Source organism: Gasterosteus aculeatus, chromosome 13 (assembly GCF_964276395.1).
Source record: "Gasterosteus aculeatus chromosome 13, fGasAcu3.hap1.1, whole genome shotgun sequence".
In the NCBI taxonomy this organism is placed as follows: Eukaryota; Metazoa; Chordata; class Actinopteri; order Perciformes; family Gasterosteidae; genus Gasterosteus; species Gasterosteus aculeatus.
In genome coordinates, this window is record NC_135701.1 from 14,967,718 (window position 1) to 14,982,254 (window position 14,537).

The 14,537-nt window shown below is 43.4% G+C and overlaps 2 protein-coding genes across 2 annotated transcripts; both read left to right on the forward strand.

Moving 5' to 3' along the window:
* The first annotated feature begins 235 nt into the window (after nt 1-235).
* On the forward strand, nt 236-2,713 carry star (steroidogenic acute regulatory protein). The gene is made up of 7 exons (XM_040194895.2): nt 236-572; nt 821-928; nt 1,023-1,153; nt 1,265-1,423; nt 1,536-1,720; nt 1,864-1,957; nt 2,042-2,713. Exons 1-7 carry the CDS (start codon nt 509-511, stop codon nt 2,159-2,161), a joined length of 861 nt encoding a protein of 286 aa, XP_040050829.2. The 5' UTR covers nt 236-508; the 3' UTR covers nt 2,162-2,713.
* A 943-nt stretch (nt 2,714-3,656) lies between these two features.
* Nucleotides 3,657-12,991, forward strand: elmod3 (ELMO/CED-12 domain containing 3). Its single transcript, XM_040194890.2, has 14 exons — nt 3,657-3,808; nt 4,584-5,013; nt 5,242-5,393; nt 6,083-6,154; nt 6,246-6,320; nt 6,408-6,477; nt 6,828-6,890; nt 7,012-7,100; nt 7,567-7,690; nt 7,817-7,939; nt 8,051-8,181; nt 8,448-8,524; nt 8,625-8,752; nt 9,324-12,991. The coding sequence occupies exons 3-14, from the start codon at nt 5,358-5,360 to the stop codon at nt 9,563-9,565; spliced, it is 1,230 nt and encodes a 409-aa protein (XP_040050824.1). The 5' UTR covers nt 3,657-3,808; nt 4,584-5,013; nt 5,242-5,357; the 3' UTR covers nt 9,566-12,991.
* The last annotated feature ends 1,546 nt before the right edge of the window (nt 12,992-14,537 follow it).

Here is a 14,537-nt window from a genome sequence, read left to right on the forward strand (position 1 = left end):
GAGGCTGTCTCTCCTATTACTCACAGCTCTGGAAAGGCTTTTTGTGTGTGTGTGTGTGTGTGTGTGTGTGTGTGTGTGTGTGTGTGTGTGTGTGTGTGTGTGTGCGTGCGTGCGTGTGTGTGTGTGTGTGTGTGTGTGCGTGAGAGCAATCGAGCTCTGGCACTGGACGTTATCTGTATCTGACACAGTGTTTGTGAGAGTCTGAGACATGCGCGTCGTGTCCACCGCGCAACCTTGGCGACATGGCCGTTGGAACAGCGAGGGGATGTGTGTGTGTTTATCTACGGGGCGATAGCCCCGCGGCCTTGTGGGTGTCGCTCTTATATATACAGCCACTTTCAAACCTGCACAGTTAAAAAATCGTCATCCTCTCTGCCGCAATCGCCGCAGTCTGTTCACTTCTTTGAAAAATCTTTACTGCTCAGCCGCATTTTGAGCCTTTGGGATCCACCTTCTTGTACACTTTTCTAGTTTTCCTGAAGCTGCAACAAACTCCTAAAACAAAAACATGCTGCCTGCAACCTTCAAGCTGTGTGCTGGCATCTCGTATCGGCACACAAGGAACATGACAGGTGAGTGAGACAGTCCTATTTACAGTGACATTGAGCAGTCTTCCCATGGCCATTTTTTCTTCTTCTTCCTGCTCAAAATCACAAATTTACTGCACAGAGCCAACGGTCAGTGTGACTAAAAGAAGTAAACGAATGAAGAAAAAATCTAAAACTTAGATTGTTATTGATCTCCCTAACAATATGCGGCTTGCACAATCAATGGATTTAGATCTGTAGTAATTTGCCTATTTTCCACCTCTGTCTGGCAGGTTTAAGGAAGAATGCCGTTGTGGCCATTCACCACGAACTTAACAGACTGGCAGGTCCAGGTCCCAGTAGCTGGATCCGCCAGGTCCGCCGACGAAGCTCCCTCCTCAGTGAGTAGTTACACGTCGAGACAGAAAGAGATAATGTCAGACTTATATACAGAAACCTAATAGTGAAAGTTGACTCACAAATCTTACTTCCAAGGTTCTCGGATCGAAGAAGAGGAAGGGTACAACGAGGAGGAGATATCTTACCTGAAGCAAGGTGAGGATGCCCTGCAGAAGGCCATCAGCATCCTCAGCGAACAAGACGGTTGGACCATTGAAACCATGGCCGTGAGTACTGAGACGGATCAGAAGAATCTTTCACTGTGTTAAAGTACATTACGATTAAAATGTAAAAGAAAACATGTGAGCCCTTTCATTTTTCTTTACGCCCCTCCTCAGGCAAACGGAGACAAAGTCCTGAGTAAAGTGCTGCCTGACGTTGGGAAGGTGTTCAAGCTGGAGGTGATGTTGGAGCAACACCCTGACAATCTTTACAAGGAGTTGGTGGGAAATATGGAGCAGATGGGAGACTGGAACCCTAACGTCAAACAGGTTAAGGTAAGAGAGGACGGCATGTGAACAGGGACACCTTTATATTTGAATTGAGTGCATAGAGATATATAACATCTATCTAAGAACACTGATGTATTCTCACAATGGAACGCCACAGATCCTTCAAAAGATCGGCCAGGACACGATGGTTACGCATGAGGTCGCTGCGGAGACACCTGGCAATGTGGTGGGACCGAGGGACTTTGTCAGTGTCCGCTGCGCCAAGCGCCGGGGCTCCACCTGCTTCCTGGCAGGAATGTCAACTCAGCACACCAACATGCCCGAGCAGAGGGGCGTGGTGAGGTGAGCCTGAGACGGAAAATAAAAACGACTTGCTGTGATACATGCAACCGTTTAGGAGTAAACAGATGTGCAATAAATGAAAATGATAAGAATATCTTGTGCGTTTTAAACTGATGTGGTACGTTGATCTTTTCCTTGTTCAGGGCGGAGAATGGCCCTACCTGCATAGTCATGAAGCCATGCCCCGAAGACCCAAATAAAACCAAGTTCACCTGGTTACTTAGTATAGATCTCAAGGTATGTGACCTCTTCAAGCGCTAAAAACTGTCAGCTTTCCAAACATCATGTCACACAATCTAACGCTGACTTTGTCATCTGCAGGGCTGGATCCCAAAAACGATCATAAACAAAGTGCTCTCTCAGACGCAAGTGGACTTTGCCAACCACCTCAGGCAAAGGATGGCTGCTAATGTTTCTGAGGAGGTGGCGCACGCCTGCTGACACCCGTTAAAAAAGAAGTCAGCTCGTCAGCTCATAACTGCTGAGACGATACGAAAATCCAGAGTGTATGAAGGAGATCAGCTGAAGATGATGCTTGTCTGAGAGCGTAGATCGATGTATGTTTTCCTTGCCCTTCTTAGTAGACTGTGATTCTGTCATGAGATTCTGATTTCTGACACATTGATTCATATCTCTCCACTCTACATTAGCAGCTACATTCCTTCTGGTAACACACCAGTTATTGTTCCTCCTTCTGCCATGAAGTTGCACTTTTATTTCAATGTTTTATTTATTGATGCTGCCAAGATGCATTACATTTCAATGACCACAAAGTGAACAAACGAGTGCCATGTCTTTGCTATTTATGTTTTTATGCTTGCTGCTGGGAAAGCGTCATGGAGAATGATTACTCTGCCCTTTCCTGAATAAAAGCCCATTAAAAAAATTCAGTGATCATGCTTGAGAAGAAAAACATTGTCCACTCACAAACTTGGTCACACAGAGTTTGAATAGCAGATATTTTACTAGATGTTGGAAAAACAAAAAGAAAAACTGAAGAACTAATCTTGGAATTTACAGAGCTATTGCACAATCATTCCACTTTAAAAGAGAGGAGATGGATGGATTTACAAGAAATGTAGTTCATAAAAATGGGTTTTCAGTCTGCCAGAACGAGCAGGTGTTTGGCAGTGTGGATGTGTGGAGAGCCACGCTGCGTGCCGTTCAGCATGAGCCAGCAGTGCATTCTACAAGGTTGAGTAACGGTGAACTTCGTCCCAAACAGGAAATCTGTTGTCCATTCATACCAGTTTTTCCTCATTTTTGTCTTGAACAAAGATGTAACAACTCCCTTTATTGGGTGGAGCCAGGACAAAGTTTAAGAGAGTTTAACAACCTTCTTTAGAATTTGGGCCCCAGACAGATGTAGAGTTTGTTTAATCCTGACTCCATTCTCCCCTAAATAAAACAAATGTCAGCAGCATAGTTCCAAGTGCTGCTGTGTGAAATGCAAAACAACATCTCCCATACCAGAGGGTAATAATTTACATCTGCTTGAAATCCTTCCAAATTTGAACACAAGCACATGGGGTTGTTGAAAAGAGTTGTTGTCACTTGGAGATCTTGTTTCATCATTTGCATAAAACAAGGAGCAGAGACATTCTGCATTCTGCAGTCATATTGAATCCCAGTTACCCATTACAGACTATAAAATATATATTTATTGTTTCAACCAGTTTTTATCCATTTGTCTTTAAATAAAATTCAACCAAACGTCATCTTTGGTTCACAGGCCTTTAATAATTTACACACACGTGATTCAGGATCAATTCAGTGTGGGAAATGAAACCCTTCATTTTAAGCAAAAAACTGTATCTGTGCTGTGGAGAGGTTTAGATAGAAAAGGAGGTCACATGCTCCATGTTCTCTCAGCCTATGATATCGGTGAGACATAAAGAGAGAGAGAGAGAGAGAGAGAGAGAGAGAGAGAGAGAGAGAGAGAGAGAGAGAGAGAGAGAGAGAGAGATGACGTAATGAAGCTACAGTCCAACAGGGAACCACAATTCCCATGATGCACTTGAAATGACAGCGGCCGCTGGACGGGGGAAGGGAAGCTGAGATTGGAGGGAGAAACAGTGAGAAACTGAGGTACTTTTGAAATGCTGTATTTTGCATAATTTGGTCGGACAGGCCACAGCACGCAATGTTTCGGGGGTTTTCTTGTATACCTTGTAGAAAAATGGCAGCTTTATCCGTTCGGTGCGGTCGCGTTTGTGTACAGACTCCATCCCCGTTACAGTTCAATGGAGCCAGAGCTAGCCCGTTAGTTAGCCTGACAGCTGGCTTTTTTCCCCTGCTGATAGCTTAGGTATCAAATGCCTTGTTGCACTAAATACTCATGAAATAAAATTGTAAACTCTTTGCTACAACCTGTGCAATTGTGGCATTTTCAGTTTGGAGAAGAAGCTGTAGCTGCGTTTTTGTGCCTGCGGGTTGCTAGCTGACATATTGCTAGCGTCTTGGTTGCTACGGTTGATGGAAGCTAGCTGACGTCAGGTTGCTACTGTAACGTTAGCTGTCAAAGCGGAGAAACGCACCAGCAAACTGACATCTCAAGTATTCACAGCCTCCAGATAAGTAAAAGTGGTAATCCCATTCTGTGTAAACATACTCTCATTACCAGTGAAAGCCATGCAATGAAATGAAAGGAGTCAATGCAGAAAGCGGAAGCCCTCATGTGCAGTGATTTATTTTGTGATTAATTTTGTTTAAACTATTAGGTATTTCAATCCGTATTATTAAATAAATTAGCTGTTTATTTTATATATGTTGAATCTTAATTTGTCAAATAAATGTAAACGTAAAGTAGGGATACCTCAAATGAGAATTGTAGGTGTAGTTCAATCATTCTTTTTTGCTCTAGTTTCCAGATAGTGTGTACATATGACCGCCCCTCCTCAGAAGTCTGACGACACAAGAACTCTCTCCATGACCCACGTCTCACTGGACACCTTCACTTCTCATTCTGGACGTGTGCCTCTGTTTCATGTGAGGCTGAAGACATAACACAGCTTTGTTTCAAATGAATTAAAACTGAACTCTTAACCTCGAGGTCCGTACCAGATCTGTCTTTGGTGCCAAGGAAATGAAGTGTCTCGGACAGGGAGAGCCCAGCCCTGAAATGCAATGTCATTGTCCAGCGTCTTTGTACGTCTGATGGTGCTGAGGAAAGGACCCACTGTCCAAGCAGATCTGAGGGGAAGAGGAAGAAGGCAAGTTTCCAGGAAACTTGTGCATTGATGGATGGCCGTTTCCTTGTGTCTGCTCTTGTAGGCCAATAACTACACATTCCTGTAAGTGTACAACACACAAGGTTGGACCTTTTCATTGTAGTTCATCATACCAGGCTGCCATCTCAACCACACAATCATCACCACAACGCAGAAAAGGAGAATATGATGTGCACATAATGGATTTTTTCTGCAAGTGATAGTTATAGTAAATCCTGGTTGTGAATGTTGACATTGAGTTCTGAGGAGAAAAGCATAGCTAGTTGGAGTCACTACTAATGTGCACTACAGAAGCCATGGTGGTCCTGGCATCACCTCCTCAGTCCATCTCAGTCCATGACCAGAGAAGCCTTTAAAGGCCAGGATCAGGAACACGCTCGCCAGCCAACACATACAACTCATATGCAATGGAAGAAGATCTTGATGTCACATCCCACACTGAGGTAAAATTATTTCACTTTCGGTCTAAACATTTGTAAACTGTTTAGTCTAATTAGGTGTTTTTGTTTGCAGCAGGTTAAAACCATTCAAACACCTGTTGTGTTGGTGAACAGAATAGAAGTAGGGGCCATCTTACCATATTGAATTAGTCACCCTCAGGAATACATTTTCCTTTCCTGTACCACACTGTTTAATAAACAATTAAGAGCAAACTTGTTCAAACCATTCTGTCACTTCATTGAATTAAGGCCAAAGGTCAAAAGTTTTCCCTCTACTTTAGGTAAAATCTCTGGTCTGACTTGCTTGGTGTGTTGCCATGGCAGCAGCTGACGGGGTATTTCCCTTATCCACTGCTTGGTTTTCCAGACGTAACATTACTTATTGCTCCCGTGCCTCTATCCTTGTGTACTGATTTTTTGTAAACAGTTGGATAAGTATGTCCTCTGCCTGGCTAGTGGCAACGTAAAAAAGCAAGGACAGTTTTTCTCCAAGGGACTGTACCCTCAAATTACTGGATCTACCTAGCTAAACAACACAAGAAGCCTCCACATACGATGGAACGAGTGGTGTTTTTCCGAGTGTCTCCCACCTCAGAGATAGCTCTAACATTTTAAAAGCAGTGAACAATGTGCTACTTTTACATTGTACACATATCTGAAGCATCTGCTCCGTGTTGCTGGCCTCCTGTTAGGGCCTGAATGGTTTTCCACGTGAATGCAAACCATTAGAGGATATCGTCAATGGACAGTCCAACCATAAGCCTGTGAGCAAAATAACCCTTTTTGTTTATCCATTGCTATTTGCTCTTTTTTGTTTGTTTTATTCATTAACAATTCAAACTTCTGTCTTCTCAGGTCATTAACGGAATGATAATTAGTCACAACGTCACCGACCAAACCAACGGCAATGCACCACTCAGATCCCTGCCGGTAGTTAAATGTCATTCTCAGCATCTTACTGCAATCAACTTGGTCCTCCTTGAATGTAAGGTAATCCATTATTTGTTAATTGTCCAGATTTCAGCACTGAAGCAGAATGGTCTTCTGCAGACTCTGGCAGCCGGAGGGGAGCAGGATAAGCCTGCAGGTAATACACACACAGTCGCACACAACCTCCCCTTTGTCTCACGTCCTCTTCCCACCGGAATGTGAGACCGTGTATCCTGGATACCAGTGAGCTTCGGCAGGTAAAGCCTCCCTCAGGAGGAGTGCAGGTTGCCTGCTTGGAGGAAGCCCAGGGTCTCAGTGGCACACTGAGTGACGTAGTTCTGCGGGAAGGAAGGATTTATGACTGAGAAAGGCTTGGGTCGGTGATGGCCATTGCACCACAGCCAATTGGCTGAGAAGAGACTCATCACTCATCTTTGCTCCTTGTCAAGTTTGTGTGTGTGACAAGTGGTTTAGTTTGACGTATTTATTTTTTCACTTTCCTCACAGAGGAAAATGTGGAGTTGGAAAAGGCCAGAGAAGAGTGGGAGGCTCTGGAGAACGTCCAACCAGGTCAGATGCCTCTTGCTCTATCACCTGTTTGCATTAAGATACTGACGGCTTTGCTGATTTAATTAATGTGGTCTTTATTTTGCATTTTTAAAAGTTTAACTTTTTATATAAAATCCTCCAGCTATCACTGAGGACTCAAACCCAACTCCGCTCATCTCCTTCAATGAAGCCCTGCAGTACTTCCAGACCACAGACCTCGTGGACTTGATTGTAAGAAACACTAATAGTCAAATTCTCAAGTAATACCAAATAAAAGTAGCAGTTTCCTATAAAAAAAAAAGAAAGATTCAACAAAATATAGATTAAAGTTAGATATAGATGTCTGATGTTTTGCTATTTGTTGACTTCAGGTTTGATATTGCAAAAAAAATTCCAGGGATGGGAAGGTAATACTTAGCAGAAACAAGCAGCAGCGAATCAAAAACAATTTAATTTTGACAGTAAGTATCAAATAAAGACCTGTAGCACATAAAGACCACTGTCACTTGTCAGTAAGGAAATTTACAGTGAGTAGGTGAGCGATTGCGTGCATACAGTGCGTCCAGCCAAAAATATAAATATTTGAGCCATAATGCTGCAAATATTTACACAAGAAGCAAGCGGATTACTATTGGACTCAAGAATTGTACTGATAGTGCTAACTATAGTTATTTATATCTCCAACCCTTATCTGTAGAAGAACATCCAGCCAACGATACACAGGACCGGTCTGGCAGCGATCACGCATTTCCTCTTCGGACCCCCACGGCTGCACAGGGAACTCCTGGAGGAGAGGAATCTGGTCTTTGCCATCGCAAAGTGTGAGTGTGTCTTTCCTGGGCTCGTTTATCTTATCGTCCCACGTGCATGTGTAACATTGCTGAGGGTGACCAGTAATCTGCAAATTTTCCCTCCTGCATATTCGTGTGTGTGTGTGTTCTCTACAGGCCATGTGGACAATAGCCAAGCAGTCCACATGCGTGTACTCCAGACCATTTATAAGCGGCTGACCGGCAGCAGGCTGGACTGTCCTCGCTTTGGGGCGCACTGGGAAAACATCGGCTTTCAAGGTGAGAGAGACGTCCTCTCCTCGTGGACAGTCATAGTTCCAAGTGAATTGACAGTAATAACAAGGAACCATCATCACGCAATGTGTCGTTGGTTTGTTTTCTGTGCTGCAGGTACAGACCCAGCCACCGACCTACGTGGCAGTGGTTTCCTAGGACTGATGCATACGCTGTACTTCGTGATGGACCCAGAGACTCTACCGCTGGCTAGAGACATCTACAAGTTATCACAACACCCTACACAGGTATCACCGGGTCGCAATTGTCCATACCAGCAGAGTCCGCCAATCTGTGCATGCATGCATGTGTTGTATTCATGAATCAGATTTCACAAATTCCTCAGGGACACTGAAGCACCTCCCACTCCGGCTGTGCTACTTTTGTAGCTGACCCTGAACTTAGTCCTCGCTGCAAAGGGAACTAGAGCGGAAAAACAGAATTTGTAGAGAATTGCAATCTTTTCTAACTTTAATGAGGACGTACATTTCCTTGTGTATTTTCGCTGGTTTAGAACTTTCCATTCAGTGTGATGTCAATCAACATGACCCGCATCGCTCTGCAAGTACTCAGAGAAGAAGCCATGTCCAAGTAGGTCACTGATCCTCACATTTCTTTCCTTTTTTATGAATCTTCTTGAATATGCATCTGGCTTGCAGCTCATTATTCACAACCTATTTGTCCGTGTCAGGGAGTGCAATCGTCGTCAGCAAGTGGTTGGTGTGCTGAATGAGTTCTACGTCGCCACGTATCTGCACCTGTATCAACTGTGGAAGACCCAACAGAAGACCATCGTTGACTCTGGCTTTGTTCTGAAAGGTAGAGGAATTGGTGTGCAGTTTTCTTCGGTCACCAGACATGTTTCAAAGGATGTTTGTTAATTTGTACTGAGAAGAAGTTTGAAAATAAAATAAAATCTGTGGTTGTGGCGTTAGATAGAATTTGCTCTATTAGACCTCTATGGATGCTCCCCATCTCTGTTTGAGGATCGATACTAAACTACTACCATAAACCACCCACACCTGTAGTCGCATTGTTGTGACAAATACGAATGTGTGGAATAAAAAAGTCCTCCAATTTTATAGGAATGCTAATTTTTGCTCAGATTTTTCCTTACTGTTTTAACTATACTATATATTACTATATCATGTGTCAGTTAGATCTGAAGCTATGCGGATCCAAATACTGCATAGTTAAAAAAGACAGATATGTGAGTGGTTATAGATCCTCTCCTGCAACTCATGCATACTCAAAATGTCAAGCTCCTGCTTTGAAACAAGAGTCATAGGTCTCTTCATTGAGCTGAAAACTCGACTGCAGAAGCGCAGTTAACCACAGATTGTCTCCCCAGCATGAGTCCCATACCTTGTGTGTTTTTCCAACCCATCAGAAGTGGAGCTGTTCGCCAAAAAGAACCCCAAGCAGATGCTGCGCCGACTAGAGGTCTTCCTGAAAGAGAGACGGGCAGGTGGAATCCCCCGTGGGACGTCGCCAGACCCACAGGCCCAACAGCCGTCTCCCAGCCTGGGGCCCAGAGCCGGGGGGGGGCAGGGAAGCAAGGGAAAGGAGATGCACTTCACGGGAGTGTGTGAACTTCCGCCAGACATGGAGGGAGAGGCCAGACTCATCTAAGCTAGACTCTGTGAGTGAGTGAGTGAGCATCCTGTTTGTGAGTACATCCAACACGGTATGTGCGAGAGCTAAAACCCCACCAGTCTCTGATCTAGGACCTGCTATCTGAACCTTTTCAAACACTTCCACTCCTTCCATTGATGCTGGGGTGCTGCACTTTGATCAGATTAAGCTTTGGGGTCTTTCAGAGTTCCGTTTAACTTTTTTTATGAATATTTAATGAATTTCTTTGAACATAGAACAGTCAAATATAAAGAGCCAATGCAGGTCAAATGGTTGCCGTAATGTTCTCTGGGTTTAGTAGCCAAATTGAAAGCTGCCAAATTCTCGGTTCAACTATACGTTCCTATAGTCCAAAACGCAGACACATCTTCCCTTAGGGTCTCACAATCGGGGTATTTTGACATTGCAGGGTTGGGGGTTTTCTCCCGCTCTGACATACAGCTCTTAATGCACATTATTCAATGCTCCGCTACTTTTACGGTGAGAATAAACTAAAAAGAAATTGCCAGTAGATGCTGTCCTAAAATATCTCGCCCTGTAGACTTTGAATGCAGCTTGCTTGGAGGGTGTGATGACTGCATTTCTATTAGAGCGTGAATGAAATGTTTGTCATGTGAAAGATGTGCGAGAATGGTCCAGATGTGTCGAGGCGTAGCCAGTAGTTGGTGCACTCATGGCATATTTTGCCAGGGGTCTGATAGACTTAGTCCAGAGCTCCCACTTGACATGGGGGAATATATTTTAAATAATTTTAAAAATAACTATTTTAGACCTTTCTGAAGGGACAGCCGCCATAACTTCACAGTTAGCATAAAAGCAGGGCAGAATGTTGTTATTAAACTAATGGCTTAATGAGCGCACAAAGGGTTTTTAACTGTTAATATCCACCAGAATGTAAGAAAATCCTCTGAATTCTCAACTTTTCACGGTTAAAACCCAGCAGACGTTTCATAACAGAGTCTCGTCTGCTCGGCTCAGTCCCGGCTGAAGTGGAAGGTCTGGTATGAGCTTTCTCTACATTCCGTTATAAAGCATGTGATTGTATTTTATTTGACCAGTTCAAAATTGGTGTGTGTGCGAGACAGAAAAATGAATGAGCTGACATTGATGAAGGGTGCCTCTCCTAGGAGATGTATGGTACAGTATGCAATCCCAGCTCTCACTCAATGATAATCAAAATGCTAGTGCTGTGTGACGATAGAAATCGTTCCTTACTTCAGGGTTTGTGCGCTTTTGCAAGCAAATGTGTTTGTATGGAAGTGCGTGTGTGTGTTGTATGACAGGGACTGACTACAGATGGGGTGCTTTCCTTGCACACAATAAGCCAGCTTTACTAAGTACTTGATCCATCAAGCTGCAAAGACGGTACTTTTGTCATTTTAAAAAAAATGGTACATAACATGTCCCGAGGGCAAGATTTATCCCAAACAAAAAACACATTCTTTGGTTTGCTTTTTAAAAAACAAAAATTGGTACCGGACACGGCTGCAGTCAGCGGCTCTGTGGCCCCGGATGGATAGAGTTCCTCGGCAAAGCTGGTTCCTGCTTTGTGCTAATGTGAAACCGTCTCCCATCGTCGTAGTCTCAATCTGTAGCATGTTCAGGTAGCACTAGTACTGTAGCATCTTATAGCCTCCTCCTCTTCGTAAAGCTTGTTGACGTCATGTCTCAGTTACAGTCCGTAGTGTCTATTGGTGCGCAAACTGTTACTACTATAGCACATTTATTTAGTATTTGCATTAAGCCTCTTTCGGTAGACACACGTTTATTTGGCGCAGCACATGTTGTGGAGAGATGTGGGATCGGCTCAACGTGTTATTGAGCTCAACCTTGTTAAACAGTGGTGCCTACATCCAGTGGAGCCATGTGGGGTAGAGCGCTGGTTTATCCTTGTTTCCTGTTTTTTCTTTCATTTGATCCACCGTGCCACAGTAAACATTATCGTAACGCAGTGAACATAGTTCATGTGATCCCCTAAAACAGGCAGGCCTAATGGACATACACACAAGCATGTACATTTTCCATGTCAACATCTACTCGGGCAGTTGTACTTTGTCATCTCCATTCTCAACCTTATAACTTCAAAAAGAAAACAACGCTGATGTAGTTTAGCCAATTGTTTGCGAGTGTTTTGACTGGACAGGAAAATCTGCACTGTTGTAGGTGTGTGTGTGTGTGTGTGTGTGTGTGTGTGTGTGTGTGTGTGTGTGTGTGTGTGTGTGTGTGTGTGTGTGTGTGTGTGTGTGTGTGTGTGTGTGTGTGACGAGTGCAAGAGGAAACAGGCCATCTTCAATAGCCATAATGTTCATTACCGCCCACCTCATAAAAAAACCGGCTTGGTGGAGTCCGATCCTCCTCCCTCCTAAGAAAAATTGCACCATGGATATGATCTCCCATTTAGTTTTATTCTATTTTAAACTGAGGAGCAGTACAGTGTATGTAAATCAGGAAGTTTGTATATAGAGAATTAATGATTGTAACTGTATGATTGTCTGTAGGGCATTATACTGAAACACATTGCTTACCTCAAGACTTGAGACAAATCTCTCCTTTCTCTCCCCTGATATTTGTTTGGCCTCCCAGTCAGACCCTCTTTTTTTGTTTCCTTGTACCTGGGCCTTCTCTCATACCGATTGGACATGTTATATAATGTATATTCAACACCTGAAGCACTACGTAATGGCAAATTAACACACAAGCTGGTCAATGTTCTGTGTATTCTATTTAAAGACACACGTATAGACAATATATAAGCCCACACATGCTCCAAAGTCCTTTTTAAAATGATCTATAATTGGCTGATAACCATGTTTGAAATAAGCTGGTTTCCTTGTGGCTTCAGTGATAGTACAGTATACTTTGGCTGTGTTTAAGTGTTCGATGTCCGGAAACACTAAGAAACAATCCGTTCTTTACGGCTGCAGTCACAGACATGCAGTTAAGTATGTGATTGTGAAGATATAGACTTGATAAGCAGTCATAATACGTCGTATGCTTTGACCTTGGTATCTATTCAGTACCCAAACAAGACCTAATTTATCCTCCCGTATAGCCAAGTCATATTTACAGCAGTTGTAATAGATCACATTCCTATGCGTTGATCATCATTTGGAATCGCCTCAGTTGTGACACTAGAGCCGAGAGAAGAAGAAAAAAGAAAACGGGTTCTTGCAGGAAGTCGGATGCTCTGAGAGGTGTGATGTGAAGTTCTGCTTCAAATACAATCACTTCTCTCAATATCCTGCGCTTTATATGAAGGTGTTTTCTTGTTGCCGTCGCCATGTCCCTCAGAGCATTTTATGACTGTACCTTGATTGTAGAAATCCTATTTTATACTGAGAGTTATTTCAGAAAACAGTATGTGCTGTTGTACATTAAATGTATTGTATGGAGAAAGCTAAATAAATGCTGTTTAAAAAGGAATGTATTTTCTCTGTGGAATCAATGAGCCCCTGTTGGCCTTCTAAAGAATTCTTCTGACGAGATTTGTCGTCTTCAAACTGCACACTGCATGTACGCTGAATGAATGATACATTTTTTGAATAGCTAAAAATTGTCATCATGCAGTTTTGAATTGAGACCATATGGTTTGTGGCTCTTCTATAGCTTTTCTGTAATTCAGCCACTAGGGTGCAATAGATCTGCAACTTAAAGGACTAAAGCCACATGAGAACATCGTACCGTCTACAGGTGCCATATAATTCAGAGTCGTATGTGTCGTAGTACAGCAAAATCCTCTCATGTGCACAAATAAACGTCATCACTAAATAGGTTTCGGTGCTTTAGCTTTCAAAGCAGGAGCAGCAACGTCCTGTGAAATGTAAACCTAATCCTTATTTATTCTCCCCTTGGTTGTTTATTTTCAAGTGAACCTCTGAAGTTCCTCTGGTGCTTCATCATCAGGGCGGAGCGCCACTATTGGCAGCCTTTGTTGACAGTCTTAAAAGTCTAGCAGTCCACCGTCCAAGGCTCTTCAGTCTGTGATTCGTCTTTCCTCTGGGAAACAAATTATTAATAACAAATCATTGAAGCTCAGTTAAACAGAACTTACTAGAATGTAAGTGCACCTCCCTTGTGTTCCCGCCACGCAGTACAGTTTTGCAATCTATGCAGTGATCCAAGAAAAGTTGGAGTTTTTGGTCCTTGCTCAAAAAAAAAAAAAAGAGTTGGAATGCCTCCAAAGGAATTGTTGCCGTGCGCTTGTACATCTGCGCTTCATCAGACTCGTGGCTGCATTCCCACGGTGCCAGATGACCGGGCTGTGGTGGACCTGCTGAATCACAGCACACACACACGGGGTGGAAAAAATGTTTCAGCAAACCTAATCTATGTCCAACTCTCTGTTCCATTAGTGGTATTTTATTCCTGCTAATACTTTACCGTGCTTTCTGCGTCAGTGTCGGCATTCTGTGCACATGTTTTCAGACGAGCACAAGTACAAACGCAGGACACAACTGGAATTGTTTCACTCGGGGGGCCCATTAACGGGCAAATAATGCAATACACAGACATCAGTTATGTGTTATTCTAGAGGGAGGCTTTTTAGGGCTCCGCATGATCAGTGAGAATGGAGGGAGAAGAGTGAGATGGACTTTAGGGGGTATGTGTTTCCATTTGTACCTTGTGAGCCTGCTGGAATACAGCATTTCTTACTCTGTCTCCCGTCCCCCCTCCCCCAACTCTCTTCCTCCCTTTTTCTCCTTCTCTGATGTCATTGTTTCCTGCTCAGTAGATGCTGCTGCTGCTCAGCTCAAGGCTGAGTGCACAGACCCTAAACGTATTCTCTGAGTAGGTCGCCTGTTACGGATTATTAGAAGCAAGCAAAAGGCACGTCTGCTCCATTAATACCAAAGTGTAAACCGTTAGCTAAGCTAATGTAAGGTCTGGGCTACTCATCTGCTCTCTGTGATCACGAATGATGTCTTTTCTGACACAATCTGATCAAGCTTCTCTGCAAAAGGTCCCTCTG